This window comes from Cebus imitator, unplaced genomic scaffold (assembly GCF_001604975.1).
Source record: "Cebus imitator isolate Cc_AM_T3 unplaced genomic scaffold, Cebus_imitator-1.0 Scaffold354, whole genome shotgun sequence".
Lineage (NCBI taxonomy): Eukaryota > Metazoa > Chordata > Mammalia > Primates > Cebidae > Cebus > Cebus imitator.
Genome location: NW_016107669.1, coordinates 532,133 through 553,781, shown reverse-complemented (window position 1 = coordinate 553,781; position 21,649 = coordinate 532,133). Strand labels below are relative to the sequence as shown.

The 21,649-nt window shown below is 37.4% G+C and overlaps 1 protein-coding gene across 2 annotated transcripts in view; it reads left to right on the top strand.

Annotated features, from left to right (window-relative positions):
* DCBLD2 (discoidin, CUB and LCCL domain containing 2) overlaps nucleotides 1-21,649 on the top strand; it is a 98,650-nt gene that overhangs the window by 1,829 nt on the left and 75,172 nt on the right. For both annotated transcript variants that reach the window (XM_017506356.2, XM_017506358.2), the window contains exon 2: nucleotides 16,434-16,661. In XM_017506356.2, the coding sequence (XP_017361845.1) occupies nucleotides 16,434-16,661 (228 nt within the window). The remainder of the gene's footprint in view (nucleotides 1-16,433; nucleotides 16,662-21,649) is intronic.

The window sequence follows — 21,649 nt, the reverse complement described above, 5'->3', positions numbered from 1 at the left end:
TCAAGCGATTCTCCTGCCTCAGCCTCCCAAGTAGCTGGGATTACAGGCGCCTGCCACCACGCCTAGCTAATTTTTGTATTTGTAGTAGAGACGGGGGTTTCACCGTGTTGGCCAGGCTGATCTCGAGTTCCTGACCTCAGGTGATCCTCCTACCTCAGCCTCCCAAAGTGCTGGGATTACAGGTGTGAGCCACCTTGCCTGACCAAGCCCAGCTGTATGGTGCTGTCATGGTTTTTAGTAAAGTATGGAATCATGGCCTGTCATTAAGAAGCTGAACTTTGGCAGACGTGGAAATATAATCTCTCTAACTATAAGGAAGAAACGTATTTGACACACTGATCCCTTAGATCTAGCCACATTTCTCTACAGAGTAACTGAAAATTTAGATGCTTAGCATTTAGGTTTTAGATAGATCGTCTTCTTAAATTGTTGGACATCATCAGCATTTAATGTATTAAAGTGTGAAATCCTTCTCTTCATTGTAGTTTCAGAACTTACGTATGTATTTCACTCCTGGTAGTGGGAAAAGCAGGCTTATATGTGTCGCTAGCACTTAGGGCTTACTTTGTGGCAGGCACGACTAGACTAAGTGGTTTGTGTTTATTACCTCCTTGAATCTTCACTACAATCAGCTGAGATAGTTGCTGTTATCCCAGTTCAAAGGTAAGGAAATTGAGACACGAAGAATATAAGGTTCATTGATGCAGGAAGGCATATTACTCCATAGGCTGAGTACTCTGTTTTGCTTGTTTCTAGATCTGGTAGTGTTTGTATCAAGTTATTAGAAAAAAGTCTTGGAACAGTATAGGATCAGTTACATGTCTCCCTTCCAAATGAGGGATTGCCTTGTTTTTAGAAAAGGCCGGTCTAATCAGACATGCAGGGCATTACTTCATTTTTTTTTTTTTTTTGAGAATTACTTCATTTTTTAAAGGTTTAATGTAATTTTTTTTACCAGAGGATTTTAACAAATACATTTCTCTTTCACAATGTCAACTTACATAAACACCAACACAAATAGAAATGATTTCGGTAATTAAAATACTTTCTTTTTTGGTTCTGTTCTTCTAAATTGCTTGGATAAATTTTGTTAAATTATTTAATATTTAATCTCTTTGTACCTCAGTTTTCTACATCAGTATGAGAATGTATATGTATCATAGCTTAATATAAATGAAATGATAGTATGCAGGAATTTTGCAAACGGAAAAGCTTAAAATAGCTGTAAATGATTATCATTGATCTTACTAAGTTGATAAATTGAGAGCTAATGTACACATCATCTGAAAACTCAAGAATTATTTGAGATTTGAATTCCCTAATTTTTAAAAAATAAGTGTTTTGCCCAAGGGACCCTAATGCAGGCTGTGGTGGAATTCCTTTTAAGCCAGTCTTCCCAGCTTAACAGATATTCTTTAAGGCCTGTTGATATTCCCTCACGTAACCTGAAAAGAAGTCTGATTTCAAAAGGAGAAGCGTTTCAAAACACCTTTAGCGTTTTTAATAATGGGGATTTCCACATGTTGTAATGTTCAGTTACAAGGTAGTTTTTACTTTGTAAGAAGTCTTAAGAAGACTGGAAGGAAATAATAAACTGTTGACAGTTGTCTTTTAGTGGTAAAATTGTGGGACATTTCTTTATGCTTTTCTAAATTTTCTGCAAATTGCATATAGTCAGAATAAAAATCAAACCGCAAAAAAGTTTTTTTGTTAGATTTGTTCTTCATTTGACAAATGAAGGTAGAAATGCATCTGGTATGTATGTTGAGGTAGAAATGTGCTTCAGTGTCATTTTTCTTTCTGACACCATTTAGAAGTAGAATATATTACTACCTTCATTCCAATTAATGCCATACATAGGTATTCCTGAATGGACTTTTCTGTTCACAATGACCTTTCTTTTTATTTGGCTCATAATAAAATGTATGATTAGTTTGAAAACATCTAATTTTCACCATGGATATATTTTAACCAGTCCTGTTTCATTCATAAGTGTACAAATGTATTGTGTGTTTACCTCTATTATGTTGATGTTTCACATATGGCTTGTATTTGTGTAGAGTTCTAAGTTGGATATCAAGAAGTTCGTCTTTGAAATCTTTTTTATTGACTTTTTTTTCTGTAAAATGTACATCTCAAATATTTAAATTGGTGAAACTTATGCTGGTAGCATATCTGCTACCATATTAAATTTATAGAAAGTTGATGGTCTACTATATGATTGAATTTATGTCACTGGTTTCCATTATGACTGTGGGAATTTGGGTTACTTCATCTCAGGAACTCAGCTTCCTCATTTATATCCTGGAAGCCTTGCCTACTTTCTCTTTTAGAATGTAATTTGAACATGGTGAAATACCAGGGAATTAATTTTTAAAATCCATTAAGCCTGATTTGTTTAGGCCTATTAATATATAACGTGTTGTGAATATACTAGTTTTTCTTTGCTAATCTGTGAAATGCAGATTAAACCTGATTTGTCAGGTTCATTCTTAAAAAGGATGATTCAGTTATTTGTTCATATTTGGAACCAATATGTGAAAAAGTTTATATTTATGTCTTTATTTGCTTGTGATGCAGGAAAACATTTTTGAACAATATTTGTAAGTTTCCAGAAAATAAAAAATTCTGTCTGCAAATAAACATTTGTAATTATTTCTCATGTTGACATGAGGTTAATTTAGAAATTTCCATTGTCTTGTCTTTGAGAAAACATTAGGGCTCTTATGCAATTTTGTTCAGAAGCAAAAAAAAAAAAAAAAATCTTCTCGCTGTTATTTCTAATTAATTAAAAGAATAAAATTAGAAACAGCACACATCCCACACATGTGAATGATCAGATTTAAACTCCACATTTTTGAAACTGGTAAATGAAAACTTGATTATAAGATTGCAGGTAAATTACAGGTAGATTTCTCAATGTTAGAAACAAAAAGAACACATTATTTTCTCTGAGGATAGTTAATTCCTTTGAACATCTGAGCTTCATTTTAAAAGACAAACATGAAAAAAAATCTTAAAATGGTGCAATCGGTATAAGTAAAAGTACCAGTACTAGAATTAAAACGACACATGAATTAATTTCCGAAAGTTAATAATCAGAACATGTATGTGAGAAAGGGCTAGATTTACATCGGAGTAGATTTTAAATTTACGACCACACTTAGCAAAGCGACACTGGGATGTGAAGCTCAGGTAGTAATGTTGGACATTAAATGAATGCATACCAGTAGACAGTTTCTGCTTTTACTTCTTGATTAGTTGCAAGGATGTGGAATGATGATGACATAACAGTAGAAGGTTTAGGAAAAGCTTCATGAAGATAGTGCTATTTGCCAAATGTGATTGTTGAAATATGAAGTGAGACAAGTTGGCAATTTTTCTGATGTGGCTCCTGGATTCAGTTTTTTTAATAACAACTTTATGGCCATAGCACTTTGTATTTATTTTAAAATATTTTATAGATAACAATGATTATTAATCAAAACTAAAAACATAGATAATTATTCACAGTTCTGTCTTCTAATGCATCAAATTATAATTTTAAATTTCCTTTCTATTACACATTCACATAGCTGCATAATCTTAAGTAATTTTAATAGTGTGTTCATGTAAAATTAATTTGTAGACTAATTTAACACACATAAGCATATGTACAAAATACAGCAAGACAAAAATTTCAAAATGCAAAATTATAAGACATTCAGTATTTATGAAGTAATTACTATATTGTTCAGAGCCGTTGTAGTCTTCACTCTGGAAAAAATCTTTGATAAAGTATTTCAGTTCAAAGTGTTAGTTTAGAAACAAAGATCATGATAAAATTTCAGTTCATTATTTCTGTTAAATTAGTATAACCTATGAGGACAGAAAATACAGATATTCAAATAAACTAGTATCTAATGAGTGCCAGTGTGGTGCCCACTGAAGCTGATGAGATACTGGGTGATTCCCAAGGGTTATTAAAACATCACTTACCAGCTGATGTGTATGTACCCTGATGGGTATATAGTTGAAACAAAAACTTGGATTCACTACTTGAATTATGCGAGAACCCCAAGTTGCAAGTTCCCTCAACTGCTTTTTAAGGAATGTGGCCCAGAATTCCCTGCAAGGCTGTCTTTGAGTAGGGGGCATGCAACCTTGCCCTCAAACAGAATTGCCTGGTATCAGAGAGAAGATATTGGTACTCTTTATCAATGCTCTCATTAGGAACTATCAGTATGAAGGGGTACCAACTATAAATTCTCAAGAGAGTGTGCACATTCTCAGTACAGTCCTGAGACATTAGAGAAGAGTAAAACATTGTTATGATCTTCAGAGAACCTACAGTCTATTTGAGAAAGTAATTATCTTCAAGCTGGGATATATGTAATAAACCAAGGAAGGATAACAGAAGATTATGTAAGGCAGAGAGAACTCACCACTCCTGGAGAAGCAGGAGACACCTACTGTAATAACTAAGGAAGGTTATAAGTAGGTTATATATTGATGCACCCCCTTGGCTATGAGAGGAGTCCCTCGAGCTGAAACTGAAAATAGACACGGCTGCTTCTTAGAAAGCTCTGCTCCTCTCCTCTGGTCATCCTTAAGAACAGTGACAGCAAGGCTGGGCGTGGTAGCTCACGCCTGTAATCCTACCACTTTGGGAGGCTGAGGTGGGTGGATCACCTGAGGTCAAGGGTTCAAGACCAGCTTGGCGATCATGGTGAAACCCCATCTTAAAACAAAAGAACAGTGACAGCTTAAATCAGTGCCAGCAATTTGGGCAAACTCTCTTTTGCATGCTGTTTCAGCTTCTGACTTCAATAGACATTGTCAGTATTATAAAAGTCCCCCTGGTTTTTGTTCTAGTAGTTAGTTGCCTGTCTCCTTTTTCTTTCCAGGGTATAGTCCTGGGGAACATTCAAGTAGCTTCAGTAATCTGGTGTAATAGAAAAGTAATAAGAAATGGAGGCTGGAAAGATTGGTGGAGACAGTATGGTGGAGGACTTCCCATTGAGGGGCAGATAAACAAGCTTATAACTGCGATGTTAGGCTTGACATTAGCCTCAGGTGCTTCCTCTTTTACTAGGTTCATTTGTCTTTTGCTAGGTTTGATTTTCTCTTCCCAGCTCAGGTACCCCAGATCTATTGTCTCAACAATGCTGTTTCCCGGGTCTTGGACAGTTCCCATACTTGGGCCCACATGATAATCTCCACTGTCTGCCTTCTCTGGTTCTGTACAGCTCATAGTTACAAGACTAAATCATGTGGCCATCATGATTACATCTGCCACAAATGAGGACTGGCTAATCAAATTGCCAGTGGGAATTACTACCCAGCAGACTATCACTTTGTAGAGCTGATTTGTTCCAGGCAAACTCCTGCCCTTCTCCTAATTGTACGGTGTGACTCCCTCCTGCCAGAAACCTTGTCCTCTTCCTCTTTATCAGAGCGCCGCTTCATTGGGGAACATTAATTTTGTTTTGGTATGCTTTATACTTCTGTGGTGCTTGTACTTTATATCTGGAAACGTGCTGAAAATGCCACTGGCTTTTACACATCCCTTTTTTCAGTTGTTTTCCAGGTGCCTTATATTCTGTTTTTTTTTCAGTGACAAACTTTCTAAATGGCCGTCTGCATCCGTGCTGTATATTTTCTTAGTGACTGGCACACAGCAGATATTTGTTAAATTATTTTTAAATTATTGTTTAATACTTTATTGTTTAAGTTATTTTTATTGCAATAAAAAGGCAAGAGTTTCGTTTCTGCTTTACTGAAACTGCCATTTAAACTGTCAGATTTTTGTTCGTTTTGGTTTTTGTTTAGTTTGAAAAACCAAGCAGCTTTATCTTCATTATTATTAGTTGTGGGATTTTTTTTGTTTTGTTTTGTTTTGTGTTATGTTTTGTTTTTTGGCCACAGTGGTCTGAAAATCTGGAGGCTTTGGACTCAGACATACATGGATTTAAATAATAGCCTTGTTGAATTTTGACATCCACTTACCACTCTGAATGTTTTAAAATATGTAACTCATCTTTCTTTTTAGAATGTAATAAGGCTGGGATGGAATCTGGATAGCAAGTAAATTCTTGTTCAATGAGTGGATGGATATGTGAAAGAAAATTTTGTTTCACTTTACTCTGCAGTTAAACTTTCCATTTTAAAATGTTTCCTTTCCACTAAGACTCACTTTTCCATCCCTCTTCCCCTTTTCCCCAGGTATTGTTCTACCCCTAGCTCAGTGAGAGGAGTCAGAGCATGCAGTAGAGGAATGTGACAGAAAGGCATGATTGTTCACAATAATTTGTTTATTAAGGGCCTCCGGCTCACCGGAACCTTAACATGGGTTTTGTGCTCTCCTTTTTGACTGTTGCTCCACCTCTCCAACCTTCCACCTATTGATATATTTCAATGTTTTTGATCCCCACTATCTCAGATCATTTTCAGGCTTATGGTTTATCTCTTCTATCCTGACATGCCTTTGTTCCTGGCTACTCTTGGCATCTTCAAAGCCAACTTTATAGGTCTGGATATGAGGTGGACATTCTGTTGCCTGCATAGAGGAAGAGTGTTTTAGTTAGGACTTTTGAGGTCATAGAGAACGGAAAACCATAACTGCTTAAGGTAGAAGAAGAAAGTATTGGGAGGATTGTGAGGTAACTGATGGAATTTTTGTTAAAGCCAAACCAACCTAAGTCAAGGAGAAAGCAGGAATGCAGCTAGACTTCACGAACCAAGGACTCAGCTTAGTTCTTCTCTCGCTTCAGTCTGGCTTTCTCTCTGTGGAAGGAATCTTGGCTGCTGGCAATCCCCAAGGCTTGCAGTTTTAACACAGAGAGATTCTGGATTTTCCCTGTTGTACAGGATCCAGTAATTGGAGGAAAGGGTGAGCTGGCCTCATGTTGGCCTAGTGTGAGTCAGTACCCACTCTTGGACCAGTCAAATAACCAAGGGGCATGAGGTCATATAAAGCTGTTGGGAAACTGCAGTGTGCGTCTCAGAGGACGATAAGGTGGGGTACTAGCTAAACAGAGGCATCCTCTTCTAGGAGAAAGAGTGTTACATATATAAGGAGTGCACTATATTTTAAAGAAGTTCTCATTGAACCTTTGCATTTATCTTGGGAGATGGGTGATGGTATCCTCATCCACGAGGCAGTTGCATCCCCACCAGAGTACTGGTTAGGGTATGTAGGCTTGTGGAGGTTAAGTGCTCAGGATCTCGAAAACTTGCATGCCTGGAATTTGAATCTAAGTCTGTTGGACTCCAAAGCCTATGCACTTTCTAATGTGTTAGTTGTCTATCATAACATTAGTTTGAGGCCGGGCGCGGTGGCTCAAGCCTGTAATCCCAGCACTTTGGGAGGCCGAGGCGGGTGGATCACGAGGTCAAGATATCGAGACCATCCTGGTCAACATGGTGAAACCCCGTCTCTACTAAAACTACAAAAAATTAGCTGGGCATGGTGGCGTGTAGTAATCCCAGCTACTCAGGAGGCTGAGGCAGGAGAATTGCTTGAACCCAGGAGGCGGAGGTTGCAGTGAGCCGAGATCACGCCATTGCACTCCAGCCTGGGTAACAAGAGCGAAACTCTGTCTCCAAAAAAAAAAAAAAAAATTAGTTTGGGTTTCTCATTCAACAGCATGTGTTAGGAGCCTTGTATGTTTTGTTTCTGTGTGTATGCTGATGAAGGTGAATAGTATGCTTTGCTTTCCTAACAGAATTTTACAGTTTGATATGGTAAACTGACATAAATATGCATAATTAAGCATATTAAGCACAGAAAGAGATTATTATTACGGAAATTGGGAGAAAGACCAGGAGCTTCAGAAAGGTTTCACAGAGAAAATAACATTGAGTAGGTATTTGCTACGTGGATAAAAGGAGGAGGCGGGACGTTATTCTTGGCAGAGTGGAATGTCAAGTGCATTGGCACAGAGGTGAGAGCATGGAGCAGGTGGGAAGTCACCTATAGTTCAGGACTGTGGAACAAAGAGGTTGTGGGAAAAGTGAGGAGATGAGACCAGAAAGGGAATCAGGGGCCAGATTATGATAGACTTTGTATCCTGGCCGAAGAGTTTGAACTTTGTTGTATCATCAGTAGAAAACAGTTAAAGGATTTCTAAATAAGGGACCTACATGACCCAGTTAGTATTTAAGAAACTCTGGCTGGAGTGTAGACAGTGGATTAGAGGAAGGAAACATAGAAAGTGGGGAAACCTGTTAGAGAACTTTTCAAGGGCCTGCACTTGTTCAGAGGGACTAAATTTAGAGCTGCTAAGGAGATAGAAAATATAAAATATAGGCCGGGCATGGTGGCTTACGCCTGTAATCCCAACACTTTGGGAGGCCAAGGCGGGCAGATCACGAGGTCAAGAGATCAAGACCATCCTGGCCAACATGGTGAAACCCCATCTCTACTAAACATACAAAAAAATTAGCTGGGTGTGGTGGCGCTCGCCTGTAGTCCCAGCTACTTGGAAAGCTGAGGCAGGAGAGTTGCTTGAACCCAGGAGGCGGAGGTTGCAGTGAGCCGAGGTCGCGCCACTGCACTCCTGCCTGGCGCCTGGTGACAGAGTGAGACTCTGTCTCAAAAAAGAAAAAACAAGTATAAAATATAATGACCAGTTAAATTTGAGAGAGCCAAAAGTCAGTTTATAATGTTGAGATTTTTCATTCTGGAGAATCTTCTTCCTCGTCCTGCTTTCCACTTCTCTCATTCACCAGGATTTCTGCCTAGCTGTGTTCGCTCTCTCTCTCTCTCTCTCTCTCTCTGTGTGTGTCTCTCTGTCTCTGTCTCTCTGAAGCACTCATTACTTCTCTTTAGTACTCATCATCCCTGAAATGACTCTCTCAGTCTTACTCCCTAGATTGTAAACTCTGTAAGGACAGGGGCCTTGTTTGACATTCTTACTGTTCTTCCTAGTACCTAGTAGCACACTGCCAGGCATGTGGAGGTTTATCATTGAATGCGTAGGACATGGGAAGTTTCAAATGCTGTAGAACTTCTGCAAAAGTTCTTAATATGTATATAGATACGATTGAAGACTTTGGAGCTTTCTCCATTTGGTGATAACAGAAGTCAAGGAGTAGGTGAGATTGCCCATGTAGAATACAGAGTGGGGAAAGAACTCTGAGAACAGCAGCATCAACAGTCAGTAGTATCAGGGCTACATACAGTTAAGGTGTCTGCGAGATGCAATTGGAGGGTTAAAGGGACTAAGACATGGGAAGAGAGTTTTAAGGATGGAGGGGAGATGTGAAGGAAGGGAGAAGGAAGCGAGAGAAAGAAGTGCCAGCAATGCCAGATGCTGCAGAAGGTCACGAAAGATAAGGCTGGAAAATTCTTCATTGGCTTTTGGCAGCTCAGAAAGTGGCTGCTTTAGTGAAAAGTTTCACTGGATATGTAGATCTGTGTATTTGTTTCCTAGGGCTGTGTAACAAAGTACCACAAACTTAGGTGACTTAAATTTATTGTCTCACAGTTATGGAGGCTAGAATTCTGACATTAGGGTGTGCAGAGGGCCATGCTCTTTCCTAAGACTCTAGAGTAGGATCTTACCTCTTTCTAGCTTTTGGTGATTGCAACCCTTAGCATTCCTTGGCTTGTAATGCATCACTCCAATCTCTGCCTCTGTGGTTACATGTGGTTCTCCCTGCATCTGTGTCTAAACTTTCCTCTGCTTAGAAAACAACAGTTGTTGGATTAGGGCCTAGCCTAAATCCAGAATGACCTCATTTTAACTTGATTACATTTGCAAAGCCCATTTTCCAGATAAGGTCACATTTGTAGGTACCAAAAATTAGGACTTGAACATATCTTTTTGAGGGACGCAGTTCAACCCGCAACAGTCTTGAAGATGAATTGGCAGTGCATTGACATTAGAACAGGAGACAAAGAAGTAAGACATCCAGCATAGGCAACTAAAGAAATCTCTATGTATAAGAAGGAAAAAGTGAGAAAACAGATGGCAGATGTGGAGTGGTGAGAGGACACCAGGTGGAAAGAGGTTTTTTGTGTTTTTAGTTGTTGCCCATGGTGTTTTCAGGTTTATAAAAGTGCAGATCCAAGGCCCCACTGAAGAGCTACATTACAGGTTATAATTTGCAAAAAAGGCAAAATCATGATTGTCAGGCAAATATAAGATGAACACACCAATTACTTTGTTCAGCCCATTCATTAATGAGGGAATCAGCAAAATGATAAAACTGTCCAAAGAGTATTTGAGAAGCTAGGTGTTTACAGGCAATGTTAGGATATGATTGCTACGTTAGATGGCTAAAACTGATTAATGGCCAGCAGGGCCTTAAACTGTTACCTTGTGGTTACTTTTTCAACTATGCAGAAATTATATGCATCTTTACCAAACAGCAGTCTGTAAGTTAACACATAACCAAGACTGCAACCTTAGTCAGCATTAGATAGCAAGTGGTAATTATTTTGCTCTGTAACTTGGAGTGGCTTTTGCTTTTTCTGACATTTAGAGGATGTGCTGCATACTTCTTTTTTTTTTTTTTTAATCCTATTTCCATGTTGCAGGTCATTTTTCTGACATACATGTTAGAATCCATGGAGGTGGAAATAGGAGCCTGAGAACCTTTGATTAGCCTGTAGTGATTCTAACCTTGACTTAACTTTGAGTACCACCAAATAAGAGAATACTGAGTGGCTTTGAGTGTCATCTGAGGCTGGAACCCATTGCTTCTAATGACACTCATCTGCTGGGTTTTGTGAGTTTTTTCTCTTTCTACAGTGCTCAACTCTTTGACAAAGAGAGATTATTTAATGATCTAGGGTGGAGCTTTTGCCAGGCAGATAGATGCTTAAGAAGAATACAGTGGCTAGGAAGCGAAGGTACCAGAAAGAGTGTAGTTAATATATTGGACGTGAGGCCCAGACTAGGTAGAGAAAGAAATGAGACTAGGATCAGCTTAATAGATGGAGAGAAAAGAGAGAAATCCAGTTCACAGAAAGTATGCAGTGGGTGGAAGAGAGCTTTGAGGTCAGGAGACTGTAACCAGAAGTGTGAGATGTTAAAGTTTTTAGGATTTCAGAATTGGGAGTAGTTTCCAGTAATGGCAAAAATAAAGACCAAGTTGTGGTCCTGAGAGTGAGTTACTGAACTGCAGTAGAGGTCATTGGGGAGATGAGTGATCATTACTTTCTCATAAATTTATACTTTCTGCAAGACCCTAGAAGCTTTAAAGCTGCTATAAATTTAAATTTCCTAAAATAATGTGCCATTGTTAACTTCAGCCAGATTGCAGCCAAGTGTACTGGGTCGATAAACAATGGGCAAAAGCTGTCCTGGCCTTTTATGACAATAATAGTACTCACAAATATTTATTGAGCACATTGCTATGGCTTAGGACCTTGACACCAGTTGTTTTCATATGGTATGTCGTTTAAATCTTACCCTTGGTAGCTTGAATTGTTAATATTCCCATTTTACCCCTGGCAAAACAGAGATTTAGCAGCAATAAGTAATCTTTTCAAGGTCATAGTGAGTGTTAGGACATTTAAATTAATTGTATGACTCCAGTTTGTTTAACCATTGCATTCTAGGTAGAGTATGTGCATGGTGGAGTTGAAGAGGATTTATATATAGCTCACATTCCTTCATGTTACTCAGTTTTGTAAATTACCATACATGCAGAGGTGAATTGGAGCTTAAAAAAGAATGAAGCTGGGGCAATGTCTTTTTTAACAAGTTGTCACACTGACCCTCTTTGGTCTCTGAATGCATGTGCATCTTATGCAGTATTTTAAAAATTAAATAAATGAGCTATCAAGCCATAAAAAACCATGGAGGAAGCTTAAATACATTCTACTAAGTGAAAGAAGCCAATCCAAAAAGGCCACAGCCTGTGTGATTCCAACTATATGCTGCTCTGGAAAAGGCAAAACTAGGGAGACCCTAAAAAGATCAGTGGTTGCCAGGGTTTGTGGGGGAGGGAAAGATGAGGAGGTGGAACATGGGATTTTTAGGGCAGCGAAACTACTCTGTATGATACTGTAGTGGTGGGTACATGTTATATATTTGTCCAAACCGATAGAATGTACACAAGGGGTGAACCCTATTATGAACTGTGGACTCGGAGTGATAATGATGTCAGTATAGGTTCATCAGTGTTAACAAATCTATCAGTTTAGTCCCGAATGTTAATAATGAAGGAGGCTGTGCAAGTGTAGGGGCAAGGAATATGTGACAAATGTCTGTTCTTTCTACTCAGTTTTATGATGAACCTAAAACTGCTTTAAAAAGCGAAATATGTTTAAAATACTGAATTTATGTTCTGTATATTTTACCACAATTTAAAAACTAGGGATGGAGAAAGAGATATACTTGGTGAACATGAAAGAAAACTGTGGTTGCCGTATTAATTTCAGACAAAACTTCAGAACAAGGAAAATTACCAGGGTTTAAAAAGGCATTAAAAAATTAAATGGTTAAAGTAGTACCTTGAATTATTTGAGATTTGTAGTAATGTAGCTTAACAAACCTCACAATGATAAGGTTGATACAGTACTTCTGGTCTAAAATAATATATTTAAAACTTTGTTGTAACCAAATGAAATCGGATGTATTAGTTAATAGTTGCAGCTTACTCTTCAGAACACTTTTCTGTTCCCTAAGAGCCCCATGCTTTCTCATTTTAAGATCTCACAGATGTATTATGTGACTGAAGTGACACTTACTTAGAGCAAGTATAGTCAGACTCACCAGCACACCAAAAAAAAAAAAAAAAACCTTGAAACCTCATTGGAAAAGTTTAAATCTTTGCTCTACATTTTTGGTATAGTTGTGCAAGCATATCCTGCATTTGTATTTGCTGTTAAAGCAAATAATTTTGGAAATCACAATGTTCATATTATTAAAATTCAGTAATATATATAAGAATATAATTAATACAACTTACTAGTAATATGGCCAAAATCTGGGGGTGGCTGGAAGGTCATATGGAGTCAGCATCACAAGCACGTACTTAAACAAAAAACACACTTGATTTGGAGCTTAATTAGAGTGGCCTAAAAAAGCATGCATTCTTTGTTATATTAAGTCGTTGTCATTTAAATATGATTAATTTCTTTCTCTTTTCTCTAGAGATAAGTAGTAAAAAAAAAAAAAAAAGTTCTTTTCCTGGAATAATAACAAAATTTGTATCTGGCTGAACACATCTGACCTTACACTCTTCAGAGGAAGTGAACACATGTTCTATGAGTAATTCCCTAGATAAATGTGCAGCCAAACAAAGAAGCAGTAAGATCAAATTCCAGTGTTTTGTCTTCATTGAAATAAAATTAAAATTCAAAAATTACGTTAACAGGCTTCTACCCTTTGTGATCAGTCATAGTCTGGTGGAGACCATGTGGGGAAGGAGGAGAAAGAGAAGCTGTCAGTGATAGTGCTGGTAGAGTTTGGAGGAGCAAAAGTTGGTAAAGTTGGAGTTGTTGGTGAGAATGTATGGATTGGTCCTGTGAATGTTGTTTTTCCAGTAATAGTTATGCTGTTTGTCAATTATGCCTTGTGAAAATGAGTAATAGTAGGTGATGTAGCCTGGTCACAGATCATTATTCTTCCCTGTGTACAGAGCTTCTCAGAATTCACAGCAGTCAGGAATGATTACTGTTAGCTCGCTTTCCCTCCTAATGTTAAGATCTTCTAACCCAGAAAAAAATATCATTTGAGATCTGTAGACTAACAAAAATAATATTTCTTCTTTAATGTAAATAAAAATAAAGCATTCCATTTACTTTTTAAAAAATTGGAAAGTGGGAACATAAAACTCTTTAGTATAACTGCTGATCTTTGGGGGAAAACTGTTCCCTTAGTGAATAGAACAGCATTACCCTTTGGGCCAAATGGAACCTCGCCAAGAATTAAACCAGATCTTGTTTTCTGAGATATGCTAGCCTTGACTCTAAGTCAGTACTTAACCTCAGCACTATTCACTGTTAAGGTTGATCATTCTTTGTTCTGGGGGACTGTCCTGTGCATAAGATGTTTTAGCAGCTTTTCTGGTCTCTACCTACTAGATGCCAATAACACTCCTCCTCCTCCAGTTGTGACCGAAAAATGTCTCAAGACACTGCCAAATGGGAGGTAATATTGCCTCTATGGGGTTCTCTTCCCCTCTGTCCTGCAACCCCCTTTTGAGAATCACTACTCTTAAGTGTATTAGATAATTGGTTGGTCAAGAATGTTTTCCCAATTTTAGTTCTACTTTTAAATATTTTGTTGTATTTTAAGTATCTTGGTATATCTTATGTAAAAATAAACTTGGAAACACATTAGTAATTTAGGGGTGAAAATGAAAACAAGGTCTTTCTTTGATTTGCAGATTCAGTGTTGAGACCTTTGCCTGCCTAGCACAGTGTTTTTCAGATTGCAGCTGGGGACCTATTAAGGGGTCATGAAATACTTTAGTGGGTCATGAGCATGCATGCAGGGTGTATAGGGTCACAATGTACAAGGTATTTCTTTTGGAATAAGAGAAAAACATATGAATATATATATATGCCTAGCCTTCCCTTTTGAACTGGAATCTTCTAAACATGTACTTCATAGCAGTAGGTGCTTAGTTAAGCTATTTACACAGTCAGGTTAAACTTGTCAAATATTTTTTGAGACACAAAACATTCAAACTTGTTCATTGCTGTAGATTGGAGACCTGTTGTTAACTAGTTTCTGGTGCATATCATCTTGCTTGCAAGAGGAAGAAGCTCCAAACTGCATCACATATTTTAGAGCATTCTTGGCACGTTACTTGTGGACTGTTCCTGCCCTCCCCCTACACAAGATTCTGAAAAAAGACAACTCTGTTATTATTTTCTTCATCAGCATGCATGCAAAAGTCCTGTTTTTTTATCAGTTAATATTTCTTTTGTTAACTTTTGTAGAAATTAACCTTCGTGTTGGAAAGGGCAATAAATGTTTTGTGTATTTATTTAGAATCCATGAGCATAAGACATCTAAAAATTACTCCTAACGTTCTGTTTGTACTCTTTGTAAAATTCATTTTTAAATGACAATGTTAAGTTGAATAGTAGCCTGTGGGGAATACCTTAAGTGTGACAGCCTGCCACTGCAAAGTTGTAGACATTGCTAGAAAAGCTTTCATCTTTTCTAGCAAATGTTAGTACTACATTATTCTTAAAAATAAGATAGAAGGTTCTGCCACAGCCCTGTGTTCATATTGAGTTTGAAACTCAGCACTGTCACTTCTAATAGAGTTTTAGTGTAAGTGCTGTACTATTCCAAAAGATGATTTACATGTAACTCTTTTGAAGGACAAAATGCTATTATTTTAAAAGGATATATTCATCATCCTACTAAAAAGAGATCTGTTTGAATCTCATTGTTACGGAATGCGGAACAGTACAATTGGAGCAGCTACTGAAACTTCTAAATGAACATTGATTTTTCCTTCTGGGTGCTCAGTAAAAACAAAATACAAACGTTCTGATAAAGAGTGCAAATATTTCATTTTTACAAATATGTTGTTATTTAAGTTCCTGTATCTAGCTGCTGAATAAATTTCTGGAGCAAATAATGCTGCTGCCAAGATGTGAAGGTCATTATTTTCTCATCTTTAATAAGCCATTAAACTGTTACTTCTCCCTTATTCTATAGGGGAAAAAATAAGGTATGCAGGAGGGACTAGTAAAAAGTCAAATTTCAGTAAATATGTAATTGAACCTCATTAAATATTGCGTTAATGACTTCAGGAAGGAGTGCCTTGTAGTCTGTAATATAGTTAGTAATCTGCATAATTGTTAGTACATATTTGGTATTTTTTAGAAATAATCAGCTTCGCACAGATATTTTAGTTCATTATTTATAAATTGATGAAGCTGATCACATATTTTTATATTTTACATTAACTTTTTGAACAATTACTGTAAGTTGCTGTTCTTCTGAAGATTGGATTTTTCATAACGTATATGTGTATTTAATGACCACTAATTTATATTTACTTTTATTTGTTCAGAATTGAAGTCTCCTTGAACTTATATAGGTAACTGCTGATTATTTTGACCTAACCTGACTTCTCTTGGCTCCTGTGATAGATACCCTAAGAACAATGTCAGTTCTTGTGATTTGTTAAAGGATACAAAGTTACAGCTAGATAGGAGGAATCTACCGCTGCAGGGTGGCTTTAGTTAACAATATTATATAGTTTCAGGTAACACAAACAAATGATAAATGTTTGAAATGATTCATTTGCTAATTGCCCTGATCCGATCCCTATACATTATCAGAGCATCACTGTGAACCCCATGAGTATGTACAATTATTTGTCCATTTAAAAAATTAAAATAGAATGTATGGGTGGTATAAAATATTTGATGTCATACATATTTTTAAATCTTCACAAAAATCATTATTATAGTGTAAGTTAAAGATGTGAGAATAATTTATCATTCTTTTAACTTTTTTTTAAAGGTGATGGATGTGGACACACTGTACTAGGCCCTGAGAGTGGAACCCTTACCTCCATAAACTACCCACAAACCTATCCCAACAGCACTGTTTGTGAATGGGAGATCCGTGTAAAGATGGGAGAGAGAGTTCGCATCAAATTTGGTGACTTTGACATTGAAGATTCTGACTCTTGTCACTTTAATTACTTGAGAATTTATAACGGAATTGGAGTCAGCAGAACTGAAATAGGTAGGACTTTTTTTTTTGTAAATGTACATGTAGATACATCATTGCCTCAATTATGTATTTTTTGATGTTAGCATTAAATAACCATGCCATGTAAGGTGCTGTGTGGGAAATTATTGAATATGTGTGGAAATTTGAATTGGAATCTTTTGGGAAGAGAAGACTCTTATCTGTTTACTTTATTTACTTTCCTAATAAACACATATTGGTACTGTTTCCCAAGATGCCACCGTACTACTAAGAAGGAGGAAATTATCTCTTCTTTTTAAATGTTTTTCTTTCATAGTTTTAGTTGCATTTGAAGAATAAAAATATAACTCACGCTTAGGAGACGGTATAGCATGGTAATTTAAAGCATGGGTTTTGGATCCAGACTTCCTGGGATTAAAGCATAACTCTCATCAGCCTGATGTGCGATTTTGGCCAGATTAACTGACCTCTCAGTTTTTTCCCTTGTAAAAAATACAGGGAATGAACTAGTATGGGTAACATGCTTAGAACAGTGAACACTACTTAACACATAATATCTGCTTAGTAAATGTTAGTTGCCATTGTTTTTGTTCTTGATTAAGAACAGTGGTTCTCAATTATAGCTGCATGTTAGAGCCCCCAAGCAGTAAACAATACCATAAACCCAGTTACCATCCTAGACCAGTTGTATCAAAATTGGTTAGGTGGAACCCAGGCCTCAGTATCTTAAAAGCTTCCTGGGAAAATCTCTTTTGCAGTAAAGGTTAAAAACCTTTGATTTAGGTGTCAGTACTTTTCTTAAGCAAGAAAGATGAAAAAAATTGTAAGGCTTTTTAGGTGAACTAACATTATAAAATTAAGAATTCTCCGTAAGTTTATTTAGAAACATTTAATGCTATACTGTGCTCAACTTCTGGCCTCCTCTTCATCTCTAGCCAAATCCTTCATCTCTTCTTTAGTTTTTGGCCTCTTATCTACCAGAGGAAAAATTCCTGCCCTCTTTCACAGGCTGCTGAGTGATAAACTTTGGTGTTTCTCAGTCACCTCTTGGTAAACGTGGTGGCTTGAGCATCATGTGCATGTTACGTGAATATATGGTGTTGAACAAGCTTCTAAGAACACAAATCGCCTGAGGATGTAGAAAACCTATTGTAATATTAATCCTAATAGAAGACAACTGGACAGTAAATGTCTCCTGCAGATGCAGTAGAGAGCAGACAGTACCACCTGAGCATTCTTTAAACAACAGCGAGAAAAGGTGAACCACAATTTGGTCACGCCTCTAACACTTTACGGGAAGTAAGGGAGATAGAGAAATACATTCTATTGACTATAAGGACTGGATTCAGGATATAAGAAATTCCATAGAACAAATGACCTAGTTTCTTCAACATATAAATAGCATAAAAAAAAAAAAATAGGAGGAGGGGGAAGGGAACTGGTCTACACTGCAACCCATCTTCCTAAAGTAATATGTAGACTTTGCTAGGATCTTGATTTAAGCTAACCTCTAAAAGTATTTTTAAGATTATCAGAGAAATGTGAAGCATTGGGCATTCAATGTTAGTAAAGAATGTTTTAGATGTAGTAATGTTAAAATTATTTTTAAGTTCTGATTTGTTAGAGACATTCTGAAGTTCAAGTGTCTAGGATTTATTTATTTTATTTATTTATTTTTTGAGACGGAGTTTCACTCCTGTTACCCAGGCTGGAGTGCAATGGCCCGATTTCGGCTCGCCGCAACCTCCGCCTCCTGGGTTTAGTCAATTCTCCTGCCTCAGCCTCCTGAGTAGCTGGGATTACAGGCATGCGCCACCATGCCCAGCTAATGTTTTGTATTTTTAGTAGAGACGGGGTTTCACCATGTTGACCAGGATGGTCTCGATCTCTTGACCTCGTGATCCACCCGCCTCGGCCTCCCAAAGTGCTGGGATTACAGGCGGATTTATTTTTAAGTATTCCAGAAATAAGGACAAGAATAGGAGAAACAAGGGCATATTGGTAGAGTTGAGTAATGGGCAGATGGGAATTGTTACACCCTCTTCTTTCTACTTTTGTGTAATTTTGAAAATTCCAATAAAGAAAAGTGGTCTTCTTAAAATAAGGCAAGAGAATTATATATTTAGACAATTCACAGAGGCACTGTTGCTAGAGAGGAAGAGTGGCATGGGGAATATTTTGAGCACAGGTTTAAATCACTCACTGGGTTCTGGTCAAAGCTCCAGGAGTTATTTGCTGAGAGTCCTTTTTCTACAAACTGTTGAACCTGCTCAGACTTCATACTCAGTTTCTGTACCGTCTGAAGGTTAAATGAAGTAATATGTTGCAGTGTTTGGTGTGATAGGTATTTAATAAATCTCAGCTTTCCCTCATTTCCATTGCTTTTTCCTACTCTCTCTTCTCATGGGTGAATGGAAAGCTGCAGCAGGGTCAAGGAGCCTGAGTGTTGATGGTTCCAGTTGGGCTTCAGGTTGTACCCACCCTTCCCCCATCACACCTACCGTATACCCACTGGTCTTCCATTTGGTAGCAGCCTATGGTTAGTGGCAGAAAAGTTTCTTGACATATTGCAGAGAGATAAAGATAATTCAAGAATAGTCATTTAACATTCCAGTTAAGATAGGTCTGCAGAGAATTAGAGGACAGATACAAATACATTGTGGGCATCAAGATTTCAGTGATAATGGTACCGAATCTTTTTTTTTTTTTCTCCTCCTGTATCATCTTTTCTCAGTGCCCCGTTAGAAAGCAGGCATTAAAAGAGAAGAGAGTTCATTGGTCTCTCTGTGTTTCTGATGTTCACATGTTTAAAGTGTATGGGTTGATTATTTCCTGGGATGTTTGTCGGATGCTTCCTCATGATTAGATTCCAGGGACAGACTTTTGGCAAAAATGTCATAGAAGCAATGTTCTCAGTGTATCATATCATGGAACATGAGATTGATTTGTCCCATTACTGGTGCTGTGAACGTTGATATTTTGGCTAAGGTGATGTCTCCCAGGTTTCTACACTGTATGCTGCTGTTTATAATCAATACATGTCTGATGGGGAGAATTTTTTAAATGATGGAAATATTCTGTTACTCATTAAACTTAAACCCACTAGATCTGGCATAATCTTTTATGAGTCAATTATGATTTTCTAATTTCATTATTCCTTCTGTATCTACTAGTTTTTTTTCCTACTAAAAACAGGATCTTTCTCTTCTCTCCCATTTGTTTGTTTATATCAGTGGGAATTCAGTGGATTCCTGTTAGGCTATCACTTATCACCTTTTACTGTCATTATTTTGGTGCTCAGATTGTCCCAAATTTCCAGTGTGAGCCACTTCAAGCCAGCTCCCATGTCCTTTCGTGATATCCTCATCATTCTTTGAGTACTTCTTTATGTTGTGGCATAGAATATTCTAGATTTATCTTGTATTTGCCTTGCCCCAGCCCTGGAATCAGCCATTTCTTCAAGAAATCCTGGTTCTTTTTAGTGGAGAATGGTATTAGAAATCAATGTGTGGTTACTAGGTTTAGCCCAGTGAACTACCATATGCCCTATCAACAGACAGATTTAGTAAATAGACATTTGTATATACGTATGTATATCCATGTACCTGTGTTATTTTTTTATATTTATCTGCCTATATTAAACAGCATGAGTTTATGCTGATACATTTAATACTAGTCCAACATTACAGGGTTCATTCTGTCCTTTTCCTATTTTTCTTTCTAACTCACTTCTCCGACAGTGAGAAATCTAGCTTCCGTTACCTATAATATATTTACCTATTTGTTCAGTGCTGTAACCAGAAAATAGTTTTAGAATTGCTAACCCATGACTCGAGCTGAAAGAAGCCTGCCACCTAGAATTCATACCTGGGGACTTAAGAGTCTAAATACTATATTCAAAAATTCCTTGGGCTGGTGATTACCCCACCACCAACTGCCCTTCAATGTGGTTATGTTACTCATCTGAAATATAGTTTGGTTCATCTGTTTTCTGTTCATCTTCCATTATAGTTTTTTTCTTCATCCTTGTTGGTTTTCCTTCTTTTTTGTTGAATACGTAAAAGATTAACGTGATTCTCAAAGTTAAAACTCTACAAAAAGATCTACTCAAAGAAGTGACATTCCTCTCCTTCTATCCTTTTAACTCCATCTCCACCCACTCCCTGTCGCTAACCAATTGCATTAGTCTTTGTTTTATTTTTTCTGCACTTTGTTATACAAATGATGTATTTACATTTTCTGTTTTCTTCTTTCTTGTACAAAATTTAACATTCTTTGAGTATTCTTTTGTACTTTGCTTCCCCCCGCCCCCCACCTCACCTATCAGTGTATTCTGGAAATCACCGTACATTACTTCAGAGAGATGATCCTCATTCTTTTTACAGCAATGTAAAACACCATAGTGTGGATGTATCGTAGTTTATTTAATCACTCTTTTTTGAATGGTTATGTTGGTTGCTTTCAGTATTTAACAGTTACAAACTATTTTTGTATTGTTGGAGGTGTCTTTAGTGTAGATTCCTGAAGTGCAATTGCTAAGTCGAAAGGTAAATTCTTTGCTTTGTTAGACGTTGTCAAATTCCCCTCTACCAATTTGCATTTCCATAGCATAAAAATGCTTGTTTTCCTCAGCTCTCCCAACAAAGTGGCTTGTTATGTCTTTGAGTTTTGCCAGTTGATAATGATAAATAGTAACTCAGTATAATTGTAATTTGCATTTCTCTTACTATGAGTGAAGTTGGACTGTTTCTTCCCATTATGTAGAAGGTCAATTTTTTTTTTTTTTGAGACAGAGTTTCGCTCTTGTTCCCCAGGCTGGAGTGCAATGGTGCTATCTCGGCTCACTGCAACCTGCGCCTCCTGGGTTCAAGCAATTCTCCTGCCTCAGCCTCCCGAGTAGCTGGGACTACAGGCTGCACCACCATGCCCAGCTAATTTTTGTATTTTTAGTAGTGGGTTTCACCATGTTAACCAGGATGGTCTCGATCTCTTGACCTTGTGATCCACCCACCTCAGCCTCC